The sequence below is a fragment of the Vipera ursinii genome (assembly GCF_947247035.1).
Source record: "Vipera ursinii genome assembly, chromosome: 6".
Lineage (NCBI taxonomy): Eukaryota > Metazoa > Chordata > Lepidosauria > Squamata > Viperidae > Vipera > Vipera ursinii.
In genome coordinates, this window is record NC_139515.1 from 66,416,180 (window position 1) to 66,438,676 (window position 22,497).

The 22,497-nt window shown below is 39.4% G+C and overlaps 2 protein-coding genes across 3 annotated transcripts in view; one reads left to right on the plus strand and one right to left on the minus strand.

The window, feature by feature from the left end:
* The window catches only part of TIMP3 (TIMP metallopeptidase inhibitor 3), a 43,095-nt gene extending 26,730 nt beyond the window's left edge, over nt 1-16,365 (minus strand). The window contains exon 1 of the mRNA XM_083365633.1: nt 15,836-16,365. Coding sequence (XP_083221759.1) covers nt 15,836-15,959 — 124 coding nt within the window. The 5' untranslated portion in view covers nt 15,960-16,365. The remainder of the gene's footprint in view (nt 1-15,835) is intronic.
* SYN3 (synapsin III) overlaps nt 1-22,497 on the plus strand; it is a gene marked incomplete at its 5' end in the record, with an annotated part of 209,914 nt that overhangs the window by 67,377 nt on the left and 120,040 nt on the right. The window lies entirely within an intron of this gene.

A 22,497-nucleotide genomic window follows, 5' to 3' on the forward strand; every position in this document is an offset into this window, starting at 1 on the left:
TTACTGGACTATATGTATTTCCCTGCTCTTTAACACATGCACACGCACACACACACACTCACACAGAGAAACAGCTATGGGAGCCTGACTACCAAAGCCAGATGACAATTAGATGGCAACAAAGAATTCAAATGTACTGCATTTCTTAACTTCCTTCTAACAGTAATGAAGTTTTGCTGTCCAGATTTGGCAGCACTAAAAAGATTAGAAATTTTCTCCAGATAATCCTTTGACTATTATTAAAATAAGATCCCTTTTTAATTTTTAAAGTGAATTCAGGATTCACTGTAGAATCCAATACTTCCAGGATATATGAGAAAGTATATAATTTCACATCACCCTAGATTTGAAGTGCAGCTGTCCTTAAGATGTCTTACTGTACATATGGATACCAAATGACAGTCATTCATTGAATTGTTTTCCCAGATCTCAAATAGTCTCTACAGCTTTTGACTTCATTCTCTTTTGGATATTAGAAAAAGTTATTTTTTCATTATCCAAATAGATGTCTGTATCTTTTTACATTTCTTCCTAAATCTTTTCTATGTTCTTTTGCACTGCATTATGTGTGTGACCTGATAAGGCTGGCTGAAGAAAGGTATAACATTTTTAAAAAGAATTTGATCCTAGTTCAGTGCAGTTTTTGCAGGAAGTTTCAATGTGTTTAATGGGATTCCAAAATAAAATTTATAAAAAAACACAACTTTTTTTACATATTTGGTATAAATTGTACTCTGTTCAGGAGAGTTCTGAAAGCATGTAGAGCACTGTAGTATTATTCACCTATAAAGAATGTATTTATGCACAAAGTATGTATGCATAAGGAAAGTAAACATATTTCTTTGTTTAAGTTACGTAAACATCAACATATTTATGACACTGAGGAAGGCAGGAAAGAAGTAGAAGGACTGTAAATTTTACAAGGGGAAAAACTACAAGGCCAGGTCTGAATATTTATTTTTTCCTGTGAAATGGAAATTAGTAATATCAGAGTACATTTGATTTAACCTAAATATCAGTTTGGGTCTCCAGCTAAAATATCAATTAGCATTATATTCATGTTATTCCTTTTTGCGGAAATATGTAGAAGTATTTTTCTACATCTAGTAGTTGTCCTATGTCCAGAAAATCTATTGCTTTGTTGCTATTTATAATGCTACCATCACCATTAATTTCATACAAGTTTTGACATATTTCATAATATACTGTACAATAGGTTCATGTCTGATTTTGGTGACTGTTCTTCAAGGCATTTCATTTAAATACTAAATATTTTTCAAATAGCAAATGTCAAGTTGTGTCCTTCAGCTTCCTACTCTTAAATCCCTCTCTAAATTTACTATTTCCTGATTCTAAGATAGGAGAAGGAAAGAAACCGATTGTATACCACAAGATTATAAACCTAGGAGCCAATCAGGAACCAAATTATATTATTCTTGCAAATGAATAAGTTGTATTACAAATACAAGCAGCAGATATTAAACTGAAATATAAGATAAAAGATATAAGAAATGTCATGACTTTGAAAAGTAATTTAGAGCAGGGCTTTTCAACCTTTTCACTCATTAGGATATGACAATATCCAAGTACCACCAGTCACCTACCAAGGTGTCAAAAACTGGATGACCAAAAACAGAAAAAAAAGGAAAAAAGTGATGAAGTACAGGTAGTCTTCAACTTACAACAGTTCGCTTAGTGACTGTTCGAAGTTACAATGGCACTGAAAAAAGTGTCCCCCAAGCCACAACCGAGCAAGACACCTGCTTGCCCGCCCAGCGGCGCTTTTCATCCTGTCCCGAGGTTTTCATTGTTGTGAGCATTTCTGTTGAAGATTGGCAGTGGGGGTGGGGTGGGGGGTGTTTGGTTTTTATTTCCCCCGTCTGCTGGGTGGTTGCAGCAGGTTTTGGTCACTTCACATGACCCTGGAACACTGTGACCTTCATAAACATGAATCAGTTGCCAAGCATCTGAATGTAAATCACAAGACCCTGGAGATGCTGCAACATTCCAGCTGATCAGCGCTTCTTCTAGGCTCAAAAGAAGTGCCAGGATCAGTGCTGCTTTCCAGCTGATTGGTGCTTCTTCAGGGCTCAGCAGAAGCACCAGGATCAGCGCCAAGCTCCAGCTGGAGCCTGGCGCTGATCCTGGCACTTCCACTGAGCCCTGACAGCCCCGAAGAAGCGCCGATCAGCTGGAAAGCAGCACTGATCCTGGCACTTCCGCTGAGCCCTGACAGCCCTGCAGCTCCAGCCATCTCTCGCTCACGCTTGTGCGGTGCTGCCACCGGTTCAGCTCATTCCCCTTGTCCGCTACCACTTTTCTAGGATGGTCACGTACCACCTGCCAGGTGCCAATGTACCACAGGTGGTACCCGTACCACTGGTTGAAAAGCCCTGATTTAGAGGATTTTTCCAGTTGTTACATAATTGTGTTAGCTAGTTTTCTACCTGTTCACATCCAGAATTAAAGTTCACAAATACTGCTAATTCAATTATTGCTCCTATGGAGAAATCATAAGCTACTGAATACAAGTAGTCCTCCAGTTACAACAGTTCATTTAGTGACCGTTCAAAGTTACAACGGCACTGAAAAAAGTGACTTAGTACCATTTTTCACAGTTACAACCTTGGTAGCATCCCCATGATCACGTGATCAAAATTCAGGTGCTTGGCAACTGGTTCATACTTATGACCGTTGCTGTGTCCCAAGGTTATGTGATCACCTTTTGCAACCTTCTGACAAGCAAAGTCAGAAGCCAGATTCACTTAACAACCGGATTACTAACTTATCAACTGCAGTGATTCACTTAACAACTATGGCAAGAAAAATTGTAAAATGGGGCAAAGCTCACTTAACAAATGTCTCCCTTAAGAACAGAAATTTTGGGCTCAATTGAGATTATAAGTTGAGGACTATCCGTAAGTACAAATGAAGTTCTTCTTTGTTCAGAAATTTGTACCCATGTTTGAGTGCCCAAGAGTTTGTATACTAAAACTTGATCAAAGACTTGTCTATTCAAATTTCTTCAGACTTGGGGAGAAATTATAGTTCCCCTAAGCATGTGACTGATATTTAGAGAGGAATAAGTTTATCTCTCTCAGCTTTCCATTTAAAACTAGGAGAATGTGATCCACTTTTAAGAGAATTCCCATACATATATCTATACCATTTGAACTAAGGAAAGGAGCATTGCTTCTTTATTTAGCCATTCCACAAGTATATTATTGACCATGAAATGGTCACTATTCCTCATTGGAGGATGTGGAAGGTGGATGAAGTCTACATCTGGATTTCTGGATTTTTGGACAAGGGTTAAGGTACACTTAGAAATACTTATCTTCCATCATATGGGAGTAGAACTAGAACTTAAAATTTATTGATTTATCTAGTCTTTAATTTATACAGCCATCCACTTACAACTGTGAGTGGCTAACGGGTTAAAAATATCAAATACAAAAGAATATAATAATTATATTAAGATGAGAGTCACAAACACAATTCATATATTTACAACTGGGCTTACATTTGCAATTTATTAATTAATTACCCCATATTCCAATTACCTGTAGGAGTAACAAACAAAAAACTAGAAATAGTAGCCACTGGATCTTTTATTTTACTGTCCGATATGAAGTGGCATTCTGGTGTGCAAATTAAGTCACAGTAAGGCCCAATTTTGAATAGACATAGACAGGATTATTCTCTAATCATCAAAATTCAAGCCTCAACAAAAGAAGTAAACCTTTAGCATATTTCCAGAGCATATCTTATGACCTGGTTAAGAAAGAACTGGAACCTTGTATTTTAAATTTACCCCAATAACCAGAGAATTGTTGTGTTATTTTTGCCTTCTGCAGTCAACCCAATACATCTTAGCCACTTTCCTGTCATGAATACAGCATGCTAATTCTTTTCAGCCTAGTTTTCCCACAATTAAGTTTCTACCACTTTCAGCCAAAATGTGTTTCCCCCCCACTGGATTTTCCTGGGGATAAGACAGCAAGGGTTTCTTCTTTCTACTACATTTCTTAAAAGGATTATTTGAGTAAGATTAGTGTTTGTAAAAATGAAAGAAAGCCACAACTAGAGCTCAAGTCCAGTGTTACAAAAGTACACACAATACTACAGTATTGTGCTAATCTAAGTGCTAATCCATGTTCCAGATTTAGAGCTACTGCTTAACCTTTGGAACATAAGCATATTAAAATTGTATGAAGTAAATAAGCTATGGAAAGTCTCACCATCCAATGAGACAGGTCAGCAAAGTTATAGCTAACCACATATCCAGCAAATAAAATAGTGCAAAGATTTTTTTTTTAAATCAGTGGGGCTGAATTATATTTGTCTAATTTAAAGCATACTCTGCCAAAGGCTACATAAGTGATTAAGTATTAGCATCATATTTATCTATAGGACTGCATCTTATCGGGCATATAACTACACTGTATAGAATATGTGTAGCTATGTTGCTTCCATTGAACACTACAGGGACATTAGATTAGCATTACAATTTCCATTTTCTACAGTATATTGCTGCAACCACCTTTCCCAATTCATTGTTACAATTGTGGTTGGTCTGGACAATGGAAATTATAATCTATTAACATCTGGAGAGCTGCACTTTGAGAAAGACTAGCTCATAGGCTTTTAATAATACAAGTAAAATGATAATATAATTGTCTCTGTGCTATTCAATTCATTTTATTCAACTTGTCCTATTTTCTTCTAGAAACGACGTGTATAAATAAAATCAGGAATTTAGGCAATTCACAGATTTATTAAATTTATATGCCACCCATCTCCCTTATAAGGCAATTCTGGGCAGCTTACAAACACTAAAAAGATAAATACCCACCCCCACCCCCAATTTTTAAACTTCTGCAAAAAACTAAACAAGGACATAGATGGCACAGAGATGATATTTTTTTATTTTATTTATTTTAATCCCATTTATATCCCGCCCTTCTCCAAAGACTCAGGGCGGCTTACAATTTAAGCACAAACCAATGTGCTTAGCAATAGCCTTCATTCTATGTATATGCCTGCTTATTGGGGCTTTCATGGCCCCCCCAGCAGCATTATTACAAAGTCAGCTTATTGCCCCCAACAATCTGGGTCCTCATTTTACCTACCTCGGAAGGTTGGAAGGCTGAGTCAACCTTGAGCCTGGTGGGATGTGAACCTGCACTAATTGCAGGCAGCTGGTGTTACTTAAGGAGGCATTAGCCCACTGCTCCACCAAGGCTCCTTGGTGTAAGATATCTTCTTACTCCGTCAGCCACCTCCAGCGATGAGTGACCCCCTCAGAGCCCCAAGTCAACCAGCAAAACCAAATCTGAATACCCTTCCAGAAGGCCAAAACGGTGGGAACAATTCTCACCTAGAGTGTTCCCAAGATTGGGTTTACAGTGGAAAAGGCTCCTCTCCTTAAGCCTGCCCACCAGAATTCCTAAGCAGATGAGGTCCATTGCAGGCCCCATGGGCTAGTCCCATCAGAGTGAGATAGCTCCTCAGATACCATGGACCCATGCCATATAGTACTTTAAAGGCAAAAACCAACATCTTGAATTGGATGAAGAAACTGATAACCAATGCAGCTTGTGCAACAGTGGTGTTATATGTGCCACCCTAAGGGTCCCCAGAATTGTGCACACCACCGCATTCTGCAGCAGCTGTAGCTTCACAGTAATCCAACTAAGAGATGACCAGGGCATGAGTGACCATGCGCAGGTCATCACAATCAATTCCCTTGCTTCAACAGAATTCGAAAGACATGAGCTTAGATTTATTTCTGAACTTTTAGCCAGCAGGAAAAATGCCAAGTGCAGAAAACAGTCAGGACTGTGAAAAATATTGTATTGTTTTGAGAGTTAATGTCCTATAATGTGAACGTAGGAATCTCCAAGGAGAAATAACATAGCATAAAATAAGCTTTTAACTCAATTTAACTGCTTTTAAGTCTTATTTCCAGAACTTTCTTATTACAATTATTAGGCATGACGTTAGTAGAATTCACAATAGCAGGCGTACCAATTAAATTCACAAATCTGAGATTTTATAGTTTATTGATTACATCTGTGCTATATCCAGACAGAAAGAAAATATTTCTAGTTCTCAGAAACTCACCTAACTGTTATAATGATATTCCATGCACTTAAATCCATGCTTCATCCCAAATGATGAATTCAGTTATCTGAGATTCCGCTAGGAGCAATTTACAATACTTTGGGAGGTGAATTTAAGAAACATGACACTGTATTTCTCTTCAGGCATTAATGCTCATAATGCTATCTTCAGAAAACCCATATGGCCCTATTATTAAAGTAAGAAAAAATGTCAAATATTTAACTGAGGGTGATACATTAATCTGAGAGAAGGCAAGAGAATGAGATAATGGTTTAAATGAAAAGCTTGGGATATATGGCCTGGAGAACTAAGGATAAGGATGCCAAATCTAAATTATATGAGAACACTTCTGTCTCTAATTGCACAGAAGACACCTTTCTGAGGACTTATTAATCATCCCAACATTATAAAGTGGCAATCCTTAGAGGATGATGAATGTCAAGACCTAGTAAATAATGTGGGGTGCTATGTACACATCATCAGGGAGTTTTTTCATCCAAGATTCTCTAATAGAAATAAGTTATTTATCATTAGCAAGTGACTGGTTTGCCACAAATAGAAGATCCTTATTTTCTATGTTGGCTCAAGAAGAGAATTCTCTTGTTCCCCAAATCTAAATACAGAAACATTTGCAGTAGCAGGATGGGAGTCTTGTTAGGAAAGTATGTTGGGGACTCTATGGAGAGACACCTTTACATACAATCATTATAATATATACATTCCTCCGTGACATTATTGAATGAATATGGTGTAGTAGTTAAAATGTTAAACTGTGAAGATCCAGTTTAAGTCTATTCTTAGTCACAAAAATGACATGGAAAAAATAAGGGACAGGGGAGCTTATAATTGTTCAACTAAACTAAAAGTTCAAAGAGGTGTGTAGTTAATACCTGTAGAAAAAAGTCAAAATGGCTACAATATATATATATATATATAAAGAACTTTGGCTTGTAAAGGAAACCAAAAGCAAGAAAAGGAGGGGGGACTATGGTTGTAGCATAAGACACAGGAATGCTTGAGGTTGCTTGCTTCTCCTCTAAGGGGAACTGTGTACAAATGGATATATAGGATTAATCTGAAAACAACAATATTTTTCAAAGGTTGTACCCAACAAACATATATCAATAGAACTGCATGAAGCTATAATGAAGTCTTGAGCTGGAAAGAGTGCCATTCTAGGCCGTCTGCTGTTCAACATACTGTATTTATAAATGACTTGGCTGTGAGGTTAGAAAATATAATCACAGGCAGATCTTATTTAGCAACTGCCTCATTAAGCAACCATTCAGTTGATCATGGTGAAATACTAATTTTATGACCATTTTCATATTGATGATTTTCCCAATGTGTAAAGCAAAATAAAACTGAAGTAAGATCATAAGCACAATAGCAGTTTCACTTAGTGACCACTTCATTTAACAATCCAGTTGTGGGAGGGAGGGAGGGAGGGAGGGAGAAGGGGAGGGAGAGAGAGAGAGAGACTAGATAAACAGCTGGCTGCACAGGCTGGAGAAGAGGCTCAGCTGCAGCCAGTCAGTGAAATAGGGGAGTTGCCACCCCCACCCAATCCCAGATCCCACAGAGCTGACCAGAGAGAGGTACAATACATGTCAGTGAGTTTATTTGTGAGGAGGCAGCCTCAACCCTCCTAATGAAGTGCACAGGTTGGGACCTTTTCACCTCAGCACTTGGAACATGGTGAGTTATCAGAGATAACCATTTATAATCCATCAATATGTGGATGCCGTTGACACTTTGCCTTGAACTCATTAAGATGTGTTGCCATTATCATGCCTTGCATCCATTAAAGTCAAGTTTTCTATATCATCGCTTGAACCTGTGGGAGTCATTTTGCCTCCATTGTGCTTTGAACCCATTGAAGCCAAATTGCCTGCACCGTGCCAGGAGTCTGGAGAGTTGTCGTTGCTTTCACTGGGCCTTGCAATCAGGGGTTGTGGTTGTCCTGCCTGAAATTCAGTGATTCACCTTGTTGTCATCCTGCCCAGGGTTCTTAGTTTACCTTGTTGGCATTATCCCCATGCTTGTGCATCTTCTTGCTCCTGTTTCTTTCACTACATCTGGCCAGCATTTTGCAGAGAAATTGTTTGAAACTAACTCTAAGGACTGTATACACAGAGTTGGGACCTGGGGAATGACTAGGGGGTTGGTTGTGTGAAATAAACATGCTTAAACCCACGTGGTGTGTGTGTGTGAAAGTGTGTGTGTGTGTGTGTGTGTGTGTGTGTGTGTGTGTGTGTACTGGGACAGAACCCTAGGATTGGAAACAGTCTAATAATGCTATTATTGTTGCTAATTCCTTCATGGCAAGCACAGGATGAACTGAATTCAGTGTTGGCATGAAATGTGAGGAGTAAGACTCTGCTTTATACACAGATTCATGCAGTTGTGTTAAGATTGTGTCAAAGAAATAAAAAATTTATAGACAAACACTATCAGAGGACAATAGTATCCACCCATTACATCAGCAAATTCCTTGGTTAACATGAGACATATGCTCGTAAATGTATTAAAACCTTTTAGTCAAGAAAGGCTTGGGAAAGTGTTGTCACTGGAGGGAAAAAGGCATTGCTCCAGGACTTTTTTCCTCTTTATACATAATTGAGTTTTTAGTCACAGGCAAAATGGTTAGTATATATTATAATTTACCAGAAAGAAAACAAGGTAAGAGACTTTCCAGATGTATATTCTTCTTTCTGAAGAATCTTAGCCTCCCATATAAAGATAATAAACACAATGAAGGTCACAGCTTAGTAATGTATTTGCAGTATTATCCCATACAGGAAAACAAAAGATGAACAAAAATATTTAGTTTGTAAGGAGGAATTAATTACTTTCTCAGAGGTGTTCTGGGCCATGTCCTCCCTTTTTGTACAGACATCTTGTCCCATTCTTCCAACTTAAAATAGTCTGTTCCTATGCATGCTTAACTAGCAGTGAGTCTCATAGAGACTTAGAACATAGAACCATAGGGCCAGAAGGGACCTTGGAGATCTTCTAGTCCAGCCCCCTGGTCAAGGCAGGATCATATAATTACATGTTATATATTCAAGCTAACTTATACTTTATCATAATTTTAACTCCATATTATGGTGGGTGTATCACAATATTTAAGAAAGAAAAAATAAAAATATAGAATACAGCTCCTCAATAATTGATATACATCATGCTAGCCTAGCATAAGGATACGTTATTTTTATTCTACAGTATAGCAACAAGAGCCAATTTGGTCTAGTTATTCCCTTTAAGCATACATAGTACAGTAATGGTAGTCCTCAACTTATCATAATTGATCCCAAATTTTCTGTTGCTAAGTGACACATCTGTTAATCAGTTTTGCCCCATTTTATGACCTTTCTTGCTACAGTTGTTAAGTGAATCACTGCAGTTGTTAAGTTAGTAGTATGGTTGTTAAACGAATCTTGTTTTCCCATTGACTATGCCTGTCAGAAGGTCACAAATGGTGATCACACTGCAACCATCATAAATATGAGTCAGTTGCCAAGCATCTGAATGTTGATCACATGACCAGGGGTATGCTGCAATGGTCATATGTGTGAAAAGCAGTCATAAGTCATTCTTTTAGTGCTGCTGTAATTTTGAACAGTCACTAAAGGAACTGTCGTAATTTGAGGACTGCCTGTATTGGGGCGTAGCACAACCAAATAAAGAGGTATTACAATTTCCTAACCTGTACATTTAGTAAATCTATATATTAGGATCCAAACCTGTTTATCTTGTCGAGTTGCATATGTTTCAACAATTATTCAAAGGTGCTTCAGACCTTGTCTTGCTATACATTAAGGTAGCCTGACTTTCTTCAAATTTGAAGTTAATTGCTTTTTAAAAAAAAAAATCCATGGTTTAAAATTAGTGCAATTCATAAAGCAGCAATAGCTTTTTATCAAGGTGACTTGAGGCAGCATACAATAAAGAAATAAAACAATCAGCCTTACACTAAAAATTTGGCTGTTTCAGAAAGATGCAGCAATACAAGATTTAAAGTCGTTCTTCAACAATATGTGTCACTATAATCACAAATGTGACACAATGCATTTCCACTGCTAAGCCGCCCTGAGTCTTCGGAGAAGGGCGGGATATAAATGGAATAAAATAAAATAAAATAAAATACCTGATTTTTTTCAGTGTTTTAAAAAAACCAATTCTAATTGTAACAAAACTTCTGAAGAAATATTTTATAGAAATTCAACTTATTTCTTCAGGCTTCAACTTTCCCTTCCTAAAGTCCCTAAAACTTGGCTAGTCTAGAAGGAGCCCCATTTCTTGGATTAATTCTGCTGCATTGTTATTAAGATTTCAAGGGGTTTGCATTCAGCCAATTCATATGATGCAGCTGCTCTCTCAGGTGACTGCAGAATAAATGAATACAATAAAAGCACAGAAGAATTAGTTCTCATCAAAATTTCAGTACTGCTAGTGATGGATTTTGTAGTTTAGGGAGTTTACAGTTCTGTAGAGAAGCAGAATTAATCAATATGCACCCTGAAATAAACTACATGTGTAAAATCAAAAAGGCCATGAGAGAAAGGAGAAAGTAGAATCTGGAATTTCAGCTTAGCATCTTGCAACTAGATAGGAAAGCCTGTGGCAATCTAGATAGCCTAATGAAAGAATAAAAAACCTGGAAGGAGCTAGGGACAATTTTCTTTACAGTAATTTTACATTGAATGGGAATCATACTTCATGCTAAGCCAGGGGTCCCCAACCCCTGGTCCGTGGACCAGTACCGAGCCATGGTATGCCAGCAACTGGGCCTCAAAAACAAGCAAAGCCCCATCTGCGGGATGCAGGCACCACACAAAACCACGCCCCCTCCAGTCCACAGAAAAACCTCTCTCCACGGAACCGGTCCATGGTGCCCAAAAGGTTGGGGACCTCTGCGCTAAGCTATAGTTTATTAAATCTTATTTGATTGAATAAATCATAATTTGTTTAAATTGCTATGTCAGAAAATGTGACTGGATTCATGTAGTATTCTAAGCCCAAACCAAACAAATCATACTATGGCTTAGTACAAGGCATGACCTGAGCAAATGTAACAAATAGAGAATATTAGATGACTGTTTAAAATCACTCTGTGTCACTGTATAGGAGGTGATTGTATCATTGGTTCTCATTTGAGGAAGTGGGTATGTATTTATGATAAACTTGTTGCTATCACAGCTCTGTGACAGCCAGCAGGATAAAAATTCCTTATTCTGATTCTTCTTCTTGTCAATAACTAACCTAGTATCCTACAGATTTGTACCAAATTTGTGACAGTTGGTATAAATATCCACATCCCCAACCTGATGCTTTGTAAATAGGATTTGACTAATTTTTATGCATTTGTACAAAATACTTTCATCTTTGAGTTCTTCCAGTAAAAAAGATTTGGCAATAATCCTATCTTTATTTAGACACTGTACATTCAAGGATAGGATGGCACAATAAAAGAAATAAATAATAAATAAAAGAAATAAATGACAGCACACTAGTAGCCAAATTTGAACAAATAGTTTCTTTCAAGTTCAGGCATTTCTTTCCATTCTTTTTGAAACTATAATGGCATTTTCTTTAAAATAAAATACAGCAAATCCTTTTCGAGGATTTTATTTTGCCATTGTATATAATTGCAAAGAGAACTATGAATAGATCTGTTCTGGCAACCTTGTCTCAAGCATCAACCCCTTGGGGACACTGACTCCTCCCTTTAAGACATGTATTTTGTCAGAATTGAAGAGCTATAAAAAGTTACTTGTTTTGTAAACCAGCATGCAGTTTAGTCTGCCTTAAATAAAGTACCAAACTGCAACAAGTCTCCATGGAAACATTTAACTCTTCATCAGCTTGAAATTTGGATCAGCTTGTTCCCCTTTTGATTCTAGAAAAGAATGGCAGTGTTTACTAAAGAGGTGCTGGCAGCACTGGTGGCTTAAGGAAGACCTTGCTTTCACAACTTTTTGCTGCACAAAATGAGGGATCAAAAATAACCACTTATTATAAATTCTGCTGCTACTTAATATATTGTTCTCTGAAGCTCCAATTTCATTGTTCTCATTAAGCTCCAATTTCATCCCTAATTCCACTTGTAAATAGGATTCAAAAACTGGAATTTTAAAATAAAATGTAGTATAGTGATAACTGTGGCACCAAATAAACAAATCCACCTGTTGATGATTTTCTGGCACCATACCAAAGCGGTAATCTATAGGCCAAATACAACTTTTTAAACACCATTTTGTAGTCTTCCCAGTCCTCCAGTTCACACCATAATTTGCTGACAAAATAGTCAAATTTCAGAAGTGCAATTTTTATCCCCTCCTTTTTGCTCATATAGGTGGCCTGGGAGAGAGACAGACACACAACACACACACACACACCTCACTATGCTTCGCTTGTCCCTCAAAAGCAGGGATATCTCAAAGGCCCAGAATCCAAGTTTGTGAGGCCTGGCTTACTTCAAGTGATGACAATACCAGGTGATTAGGATAATTTGTTACTGGTTTAGGATTCAATCTTTCCTTGCTTTGTTTTATGGACTAAATTTAAAATCTGTATAGGTCACTATGAACATTTTTATGCAATATACAATTATCTCCCATTTGTTGGTTTAAAAGGCAGTAAGATGGTTTTATTGGTTAAAATCTATAAATTAATTCTAGACAGAATTAAACTATATTACAAAATTCAGCATGTGAAAAAAGTGGCTATATACCTTAATCCCTTGGTATTCCTATGCATTCACAATAGATACAAGCTGCCTATAATTTCAGTTTAGAAACAACTTTATAAACTGCAATCACCTATGTAATAATGTGACTTGTTTGATTTTGTATTAATACACATGCATGAGTAAGGGTATGACTGTTAACTCCACAACCCATAGTTCAACATGTCACAGTATATGTAGCAAACATGACCAACAGAAAAATCACAATAATTTAAAACAGAATGGAAAAAAAACCAATGAGAATACTAGTTTTTCAGAGGCAGGCAATCATAAATTAGGAGAGTTCAGTGTATAAGATTTTATTGGTTTTCAGCAGCAACAGTATTTAAACTAGACATGAATAAAGGTCTTTGTCTAGAATCTTTAAGTCTCAATTTAGAAACCAACAAACCTTTCCATGGGAGTTACTGAATAACTTATTTTGGAAACCAAAAGTTAACTAATGCCACATACATAAAGTAGCCATGAAAAGTTAAGTAATGAAAATATCTACGGAATACTTCCATTTCGGCAGCAAATTGAAAAGAAGGATTACCGGTACCTTTAATCTATGGGTTTGTCAGAGGCTTCCAGTCTATAGAGTAATTTTGATTTTGTATTTCATTTCAGGAGTCAAAACTTTATCTGAAAACTACCATCATGCTTGCTTTATTCTTAGTCCATGTAAATGCTTCCACCCATATGTTTTTCTCTGTAGTTGGTTCAGGATGCCACACATGCCATTTACTTCCCATGTGGTTTATGGTATAAGCTTACAAAGATTTCACTAGCATGGGAACAAACTGAGATGGCTGGATTCCAAATATTCTGGAAGGGTTTTACACCAATATGAAACTAGCACAAGTTTGGGATTAGCAAATTGCATTCCTTATACAAGGACTTTATCCTAGTTTGGAACCAGCTGCAGAACTGTCTGAATTGAGAATTAACCATTCTGAAAGCAAAACATTTTGCTCCTACCTGTGCTAGTGTTTGCTAGAAACTGAAGCAAAGCTCCTATGTTCTTTGCAACAATGTGACTCTGTGGAGCTTGTGGGCAGTCTTACTGGCCCTACTTGGCCTCAAAGCATCACCATTCTTTTTTTTTTTAAATTCCATTTATATCCCACCCTTCTCCGAAGACTCAGGGCGGCTTACAAGCTTAGCAGTAGCCTTCATTCTATGTATATGCCTGCTTATTAGGGCTTTCACACACACCCCAAGCGGCATTATTACAAAGTCAGCTTAATTGCCCCCAACAATCTGGGTTTTACCTACCTCGGAAGGATGGAAGGCTGAGTCAACCTTGAGCCTGGTGGGATGCGAACCTGCACTAATTGCAGGCAGCTGGTGTTACTTAAGGAGGCATTAGCCCACTGCTCCACCAAGGCTCTGTTTCTGGTGTCTTTCCATAGGGATTGTTTAGATTAATATATCTTTCTTTCTCTTCTCCCATGCCAGCTACCATGGCAACAAACAACTATGATTCACCAACTATTGGGAAAAGCCTTAGTTTCAAACATTCTCACCTGTTATTTCCCTATCACATTGCAGGCCAAATGGCAACTTTACCGTTAGGAATCTTAGTGGCAGCAATTGCTTACATTTTATTTTTGGAAAAGAGTAAGACAAATGTACACAACAAATACTAAAAGCATGGGTGGAAGAAACAGGTTGCCAATAACTTGTACTTCCTATAGAGTGGTAATCCAGCACACCCAATTGCTCAGGAAAATGATTGACATTTTTGTATTGTTCCCGTGGTCAGCTAAAGACAGCACTGATTGGCTTATAATGTTCTCTACCAGTCTCTGCATTTTTCCAGGATACAGAAGTCATCGGGTCAGCTTCAAAGTGGTTTGTGTGAAACTGGGGAATGGAAACCTTGTAGTCTGTAAATACTCATTAGAAGGTAAAGACTGATAAATTATTTCCAGTATTATATGCCTGACAGGCAACCATCAAATTAAAAGCTATAACTAATGAGATGACATAAATGTTCAGCTGAGACCACTCAGTAACCAAAGCATATTGCAAAGGAAGGAGTTAATAACATGAAATCATTTTTGGTGGAATGGGTTTGATGCTCAAGGCACTTCCTTATATTTTTCTAAAGAAAAATCCTATAAGATAGGATAAAGCTGAGAAAGAACAGCTGAACCAAAGTCACCTAGAGTGAGTTTCTACCTGAAACTGGATCTCCCAGTCTTAGTCTAGCACTTAACCACTACAGCATACTATCTGGATAAGTAGCAACTGTGCAGAAAAAAATTATTGTCCCATTCCATATATTTGCATACGCAGACAAGTTAGACATATATACAGAGGGAATCATGCTTAAGTAAATTTCAGATTCTTTTCTGTATTTAATCTATAACCTGCAGGTAAATACACTGGGTGGAGCAGTAGTATTAGCACATAACTTTATCTTGTAAATTACAACTTTAAAGCCTGCTAGTACAACCCTATTTAGAAGTAATATCCCCCTCAAAGCAATCAGACAAGCTTCCAAGTATTGACATTCTGGGACTGAAGTGGTGTTGAAACTCATTTTTTCTAGTTTTTTCCAGAAAAATCTGCCCTGACTTCACAAAGTTAATATGCTGCGTTGCAGAACTTTCCAGCTACCTTTAACCATTAGGCCACCGCCATAAAGTAGGTGTAACATTCATCTACGTGCAGAAGGGCAGAACCGAGTGCAAACGATTCGGATTGGTGACGCTGGTGGTTCACTATTTTGCAAAGCAAACCCAAAGTACAATGAGGGAACAACTTATTTGGCCAGCGTTTTCGCTGTTTAAGTTCAATGCTATACTTAAATCCAATCCGTTCGGACTGGAATTGTAAACCCGTCGACAAAATTTCACGCCTGGGCTTCAAGCGAGAACACACGGCTCTCGAAAACCTGACCGTTAGGCAAATAAATGCTGCTAGAGAGGCTGCCGAGTGCAGTTAGCGAGAGGGAAATGCCACACTCACCGATGTCGGAGTTACAGAAGGCATCCTGGGGATGAACTGGGACGCAGGTACAAGCTTCGACCAGCAGCTCAGTCAGGCTCCAGCTGCAGAGCAGCAAGAAAAGACTCAGCACCCAGCCTGACATACTGTTACAGTAGTACCGCTCCCTCACTCGTCGGTCTCCACCCACGTGGAGAATCGTTAAGAAGTAGAGGAAGATGCTTTTTAGAAAGACAGTGGGGTGGAAAGGTAGTTGCAATTCTGCTCCGTCCGGACGCTCGTCCACGGTTTGGCCAGGCGACCGCACGCTAAGTGGAGCAAGTTGTGGGGTTTTTTTTGCGCGCGCGCGGTTCCGCTTCTATTAAAGTGCAGGCTCGACTTTCCTCTCGGCGAGTTTGACGCTCCCCAGCAACTCTCGTGCTCGCCTCTGCGCTCTGGGCGGTTGCAGGGAGTTATAGCCTTGAGCGCGCCCCACACGGCTCTTGGGGTGCCGCCTCCTGGACCAATCGGAGTCCCGCATTACCTCATTCCTCAGGAAAGGGGAGAGGCTACCATTAAAAAAAAAAGAAAGGAAGGAAGAAAATCCTGGTTGGAGGCGGGGTCCCAGGCAAGGGATTCAGTTCCATATAGGGAATAATCTGTATTCTCTGTATGTGGCGGTTGGGGCTACAAGCAGAATTTCTGTTGACAGTTACAAAAGGGGAACAGGAAGGACAAGTAGAGACTGGAAGCGTAAGGCTGTAGCAGGGATGATGAAGAACGTGAGAGGAAGCTTGGATAAATATACGCAGGAGAAGGAAACCAGTAAATGCTGGTCCTGTTGGCTATCTTTTATCTATCTATCTATCTATCTATCTATCTATCTATCTATCTATATCTATATCTATATGCGAATATTAACATTCCTCAACTTCACAGCAGTTTACGCTTTAAAATACTGTCATGCAGATTTTGGTCTAAAAAGTTACGACCCAAAGTGAAAAAAAGAAGGAAGGGGGTGAGGAAAGGAAAAGCAAGAATACTCACAATCAGATAGTCAAGTGCTATTCATCTGCAGAGCTGAAATTATTGAAAGGCACCTTAGCCCCTGTTGACAGTGTTTTATTGCCTATCTTGAATGGAAAAGCTCAGAATGAATCAGATTGGGAAATAGTTGGGTTTCTCAGCTGAGCTAATGGAGGGCTCTTTATTAAGACGGTTGAATGAAAAGTAATGCCTCCACGCTGTATCTTTAAATGAGTAAAATAAGAGTATTTTAATAAACGAAATAGAAATACTCCTTGAGGTAAGCTTTTTTGTTACCTGTATTTCTTCCTCTGCACAATCACAACCATTCCCTAAATATTCCTGCCAATGATGGACAAGTTCTTAAAGGCAACATGAAAGAACTTCACGTTTTGTCTCCTCAATCAGATCCTGACTGTCCTTTTCATCTCTTCCTTTCAGTCAAATAGATGCCCACAAAAAATTCCTTCAATTTGGTGAAAAGGTGCAAGTGAAAAGGTGCTCTACATGGGGCTACCCTTGAAGACCACTCGGAGGCTCCAACTGGTACAGAATGCAGCCGTGAGAGTTGTGTTGGGAGTTTCCCGACACTCCCGTGTTACACCTCTGCTCTGCGAGCTGCATTGGCTTCCAGTTGTCTTCCGGGTGAGATTCAAGGTGTTGGTAATGACCTACAAAGCCCTACATGGCATGGGTCCGGAATACCTTGGGGAGCACCTGCGGCCGGCATCAACTTCCCTCCGCTCAGTACGCTCCCACAGAGAGGGCCTCCTCAGGGTGCCACCGGTCAAAGAATGTTGACTGGTGGCCCCCAGGGGAGGGCGTTTTCTGTGGGCGCACCGGATTTATGGAACCATCTTCCGGTCGAGCTCCAGATGGCGCCTGACCTCCACTCCTGGCGCGATCTCAAAACCTACCTTTTTGAACAAGCTGGCCTGGCCTGATGGGATGGGGTTGGGTTTTATAAATTTGTTTTAACTTTTTTTAATGTGTTCTAACTTATTCATGGGTATTGTTGTTTGATCGCTTTTAATTTTTTTTTTATTGAAAAGTTTTAAAATACAATTTTCCTTTAAAAAAAACCCCCTTCCCCCTCCCTCCTCCCCCCCTACCTCCCCTCCTCCCCCCTCCCTCCTCCCCCCCTACCTCCCCCCTCCCCCCCCTGCTTCCCAGAGCTGAATACAAGGTATATATATATATAAAAAAAAGCAAACCTAAGCAACCATATACTAACAACTATAAATTCTAAAATCCATCACTCTCTAGCTTATATAGGATAAAACAAACCTTAACAATATTAAATATATGTATAAAAAAAAACTAGAATAAGAAAAGGACACTCTCTAGCTTATATAGAATGGAACAAACCTTAATAGTATTAAATATATATTAAAGACAAAAAAAAAGGAAAAAGAAGAAAAAAACCCCTTCTCAACCCTATACTTATCCTAAATAAACTCCATCCATTTTATCCATTCCATGATATAACATTCTTACAAATAATTTTCCAGATTAACCAAGGATCCCAAATCAAAAAACTTTAAAGTCAACTCTTCTGTAATCGGCCGTTCCTCTTCCAGTACCACAATCCAAAAAAGCTCACCCTTTCCACAGAACCACCAAATATAAAAATATATTGCGTCTACACCCAAATCTTTTCCCCCCTCCCCTACTTGACTACTTGACTATATCGTAAAAGTTCCATAGACTTCTGCAATTCCTGCTACTTTCTCTTCTTAGATCGTTTTGCAGCAGCACGCGTCACCCTCTGTTTTATAGATTCATCCGACGAGGTTGTATCTTGATCTCCTCCAACACCGTTGTCTTCTATCTGACCATCTTCGGCCTCTTGATGCACTCCTTCTCCAGATCCCTTTCCAGCTTCCAAAAGTGTTAATGGCGTTGCATTTAAAACATTATTGTAGAAATCGCGCTTGCATCACAGTAACCAAACGGTACTTTTTACCTTCGTGCGTCACCATCAACCCCACTGGGATCTCCCATCTGAACCTTATATCTCGCTGCTTGAGCTCTTGCACAAGAAATGTAAAATCCTTCCTTCTCCTTAGAATCTTTGGAGGAATTTCTTTTAAGACCAAAACTTCTTGATTAGCAATCATAACTTTAGTATCATAAGCAGCTTGTATAACTTCATCTCTAGTTTCCCTTTTTGCAAAATATACCACCACATCTCTAGGCAACTTTCTCTGTCTGGCAATCCATGAATTCACACGAAACACTTTGTCCATGCCTCCTTTTATTTCAGATGCTGTCTGTTTCAACACTATTTCAAAAGCCTCAGAAACCAGCTGCTTTAGATCTTCCTTAGTATTCTCCTTTAAGCCTCTAATTCTAATGGCAAACTGCATCTGGAAATATTGAGCAAGACACAGTTCCCTTTCCATTTTATTTTCATTCTCCAATAGTTTTGCTTCTAATATAGCATTCTTTTGAGACAAGTCTTCTAGCTTTTCCTCCAATTCTTCCACACACCGAGCCACTTTAAACACTGAAGTCAAGATGTCTACCCTCATCGCTTTGAGCTTCTGTTCCATCCTCTCCTCCATTCTCTCCTCCAATTTCTCCAATTTCTCCTCCATCTGTGCAAATCTAATATTAATTGATTCCAAAATTACCTGGGTATGTTTTTCAAGAGCATCTTGTAAGTCCTTTGATGTCAATACATCAGGAGGATGCAGCGCCTGCAATAATGATTGTTGCACGGGAGAAGTTCCAGCACTCCGAAGAGTTTTAGGGGGTGGTTTAGCCGCCATCTTTTACCAAATATGACGCACTTTCACTTCAGATTTGTAATCCAAAAAAGTCCATCAAGCTGGAGAGTAAAACATAGTAATCCTCTTTTCCATTTCCTCTTGTATCGCTCTGCCTGCTCCTTTAAATCATAGTCATTCCTTCAGGCAGGGGTGGTCGCAGACGGCTGGCTCTGCTCCAAGAAGTCAGGAGCAGAGGCGACGGCCAGCTGGGAGCAACCCAGGCTATGGGGGAGTTCAAACCTTCAGCCGCCCAAGCCATAAGCTCAGGCGGCCCTGGAGAACTCTACCCCTACCTGGGAGCTCGCCCCCTCCTCTTCTCCCGAGGAGGGGGCTTCGGATTCGCCCGAACAGCTGATCGGCGCTGTTTCGGGCGAAAAAACACCAGCTGAGCCGCGGGCAGCCCGGGAAGGCTCCCTCCGTCGCCGCGGAGCCACCGGAAGTCTCGATCGCTTTTAATTTTTGTATCTTGTTTTTTAATATGTATTGCCCTGTTCACCGCCCTGAGTCCTTCGGGAGAAGGGCGGTATACAAATTAAATTAATAAATAATAAATAAATAATAAGTCAGATAGGGCCAAATCTGAATGGTGTAGCAGAGTCTCAAGGTAGTGAGATTCAAATTTTCGATTCCCTCTTGGCTGGCTCATGAAGAGTGCAGCCTACCATTGACATGTGCTTCTGAACCCTGTTTCAAAGTTTTGAGGGTTGCAGCATAGCACTCTGAGTTGGTAGTAGCATCATCTTCCAGAAAAATCAATGCCAATAAAACTACCTGCATCCAAAAAAATCAGTGATCTTAAGTTGTCTTGCCAAAGCCTTGGTTTTGATATTTTTTCCAGCGGTAAAACTTTGTGATGTTATTTCATGGACTAACATTTCATTTCTGCTAATAATGATCTCACATTTTATTGTCATATTGCTGCAAAGAAATTTCTCACCTTCATTCTCATTGCATGACACAATTTGCCTGAAAATTTCAATTCCAACTATGTGCAAAGAATCAATTGCAAAACACTTCTGATATTGAAAAATCTTAGTAACGTGATGCTCTGGCAAACCAATCTTAACAGTAATTTCGCTTTGACTAATCTGTTCGTCAGTTTTTCTCATGTGAAACTCATTGGCTACTGTCATATTGTCATGGATTGATCACACAAATCACATCATTTGTACACCATTTTTACACCTTTTTGCCCAATAACAGTATTCCCACAAGCTGTCATCAACGACCTACAATCGGTGTTCAGTTTCAGTTGGAGAGACTTTTTCAGCAATCAAAATCAATTATGTACTTTCCTTAAAGCTTACTGATGAGGTCTCTCTGCAGGCTTTCATTTTGCAACCAACAGCAACACAAACGTTTCTTTCAACATCTTCATAATGACTGAAATGAAAGCACACAAAGAAACCATCAAACATTTAGCTTGTAAGTAAGGTAAGGTAAAGGTAAATGTTCCCCCGCACGCACATGCGTGCTAGTCGTTCCGATTCTAGGGGGCGGTGCTCATCTCCGTTTCAAAGCCGAAGAGCCAGCGCTTGTCCGAGGACGTATCCTTGGTCATGTGGCCGGCATGACTAGACGCCAAAGGCGCACGGAACGCTGTTACCTTCCCACCGTAGTGGTCCCTATTTTTCTACTTGCATTTTTACATGCTTTTGAACTGCTAGGTTGGCAGAAGCTGGGACGAGTAACAGGCGCTCACTCTGCTACGCGGCACTCGGGATTCGACCCGCCAAACTGCCGACCTTCCGATCGACAAGTTCAGCGTCCTAACCCACTGAGCCACCACGTCCCTTCTGTAAGTAAGGTAGCCCTCAATTTACAACAGTTTGTTTAGTGACTGAAATTGCAACGGCACTGAAAAAAGTGACTTATGATCCTTTTTCACATTTACAACCATTGAGGCATACCTATGGTTACATCGTCAAAATTTAGACACTTGGCAACTGACTCATATTTATGACAGTTGCATTATCCCAGGATCATGTGATTCCCATTTGCGAACTTCTGACAAGCAAAGTCAATGAGGAAGCCACATTCACTTAACCGTGTTACTAACTTAACAACTGCAGTTATTCACTTAACAACCGTGACAAGTGAGATTGTAAAATAGGACAAAACTCATCTAATGAATGTCTCACTTACCAATAGAAATTTGGGACTCAGTTGTGGTTGTAAGTTAAGGACTACCTATCCTGCCATGACTTGGCGACGTATAACATTGGAGGCATTATTTTTCATTCAATCCTTGTGTGTACATAGTAGCTATATAATTCTTATATCGTACATCCTAGATAGGAAGGCTGGTTTCTCTGTCCCACTACTGGAAAACAATTTGCCTCCAGTACCATTTGATGTTGCCCTCATCTGGTCCCATCTGTCTGAGAGTGGCTCTCCTGTTCTTATCATTGAAATGAACATCCCAGAAGCGCAATGGTAGTTTCTGGAAGTGAAATTACTTCCCCAAGGATTGAAATGATAAATGTAGAGCTGTAAGGGCAATTTCAGGAACCAAAAAACTCCACTGAAAATAGAGAAAAGCTCCTGTGACTGGAATTATTAGGAATAAAACTGCAGTCATTAGAGATCCAAACCCATAATTTTTTTAATAAACTTTTAATTCATTTTTTTCCATACAATAATAATTTTTCAACCAATGTGCTGTCTGAGTTTGCATATGCTAGTACATATTTAATTCCTAATCCTTTATTCTTTCCTCTAACCCAGACATGTCAAACACAAGGCCCGGGGGCCAGATCAGACCCGTGAAGTGGTCTCATGTGGCCCGCGAAGCCATCCTGGAAACCGTGAGGGAACGGCCCCCACTGCCTTGGCCCTGGCCAAGAGACCCTCCTTCTGCCAGAGACCCTCAGATCTGTCCCACTCCTGCCCAGGCCCCCATAG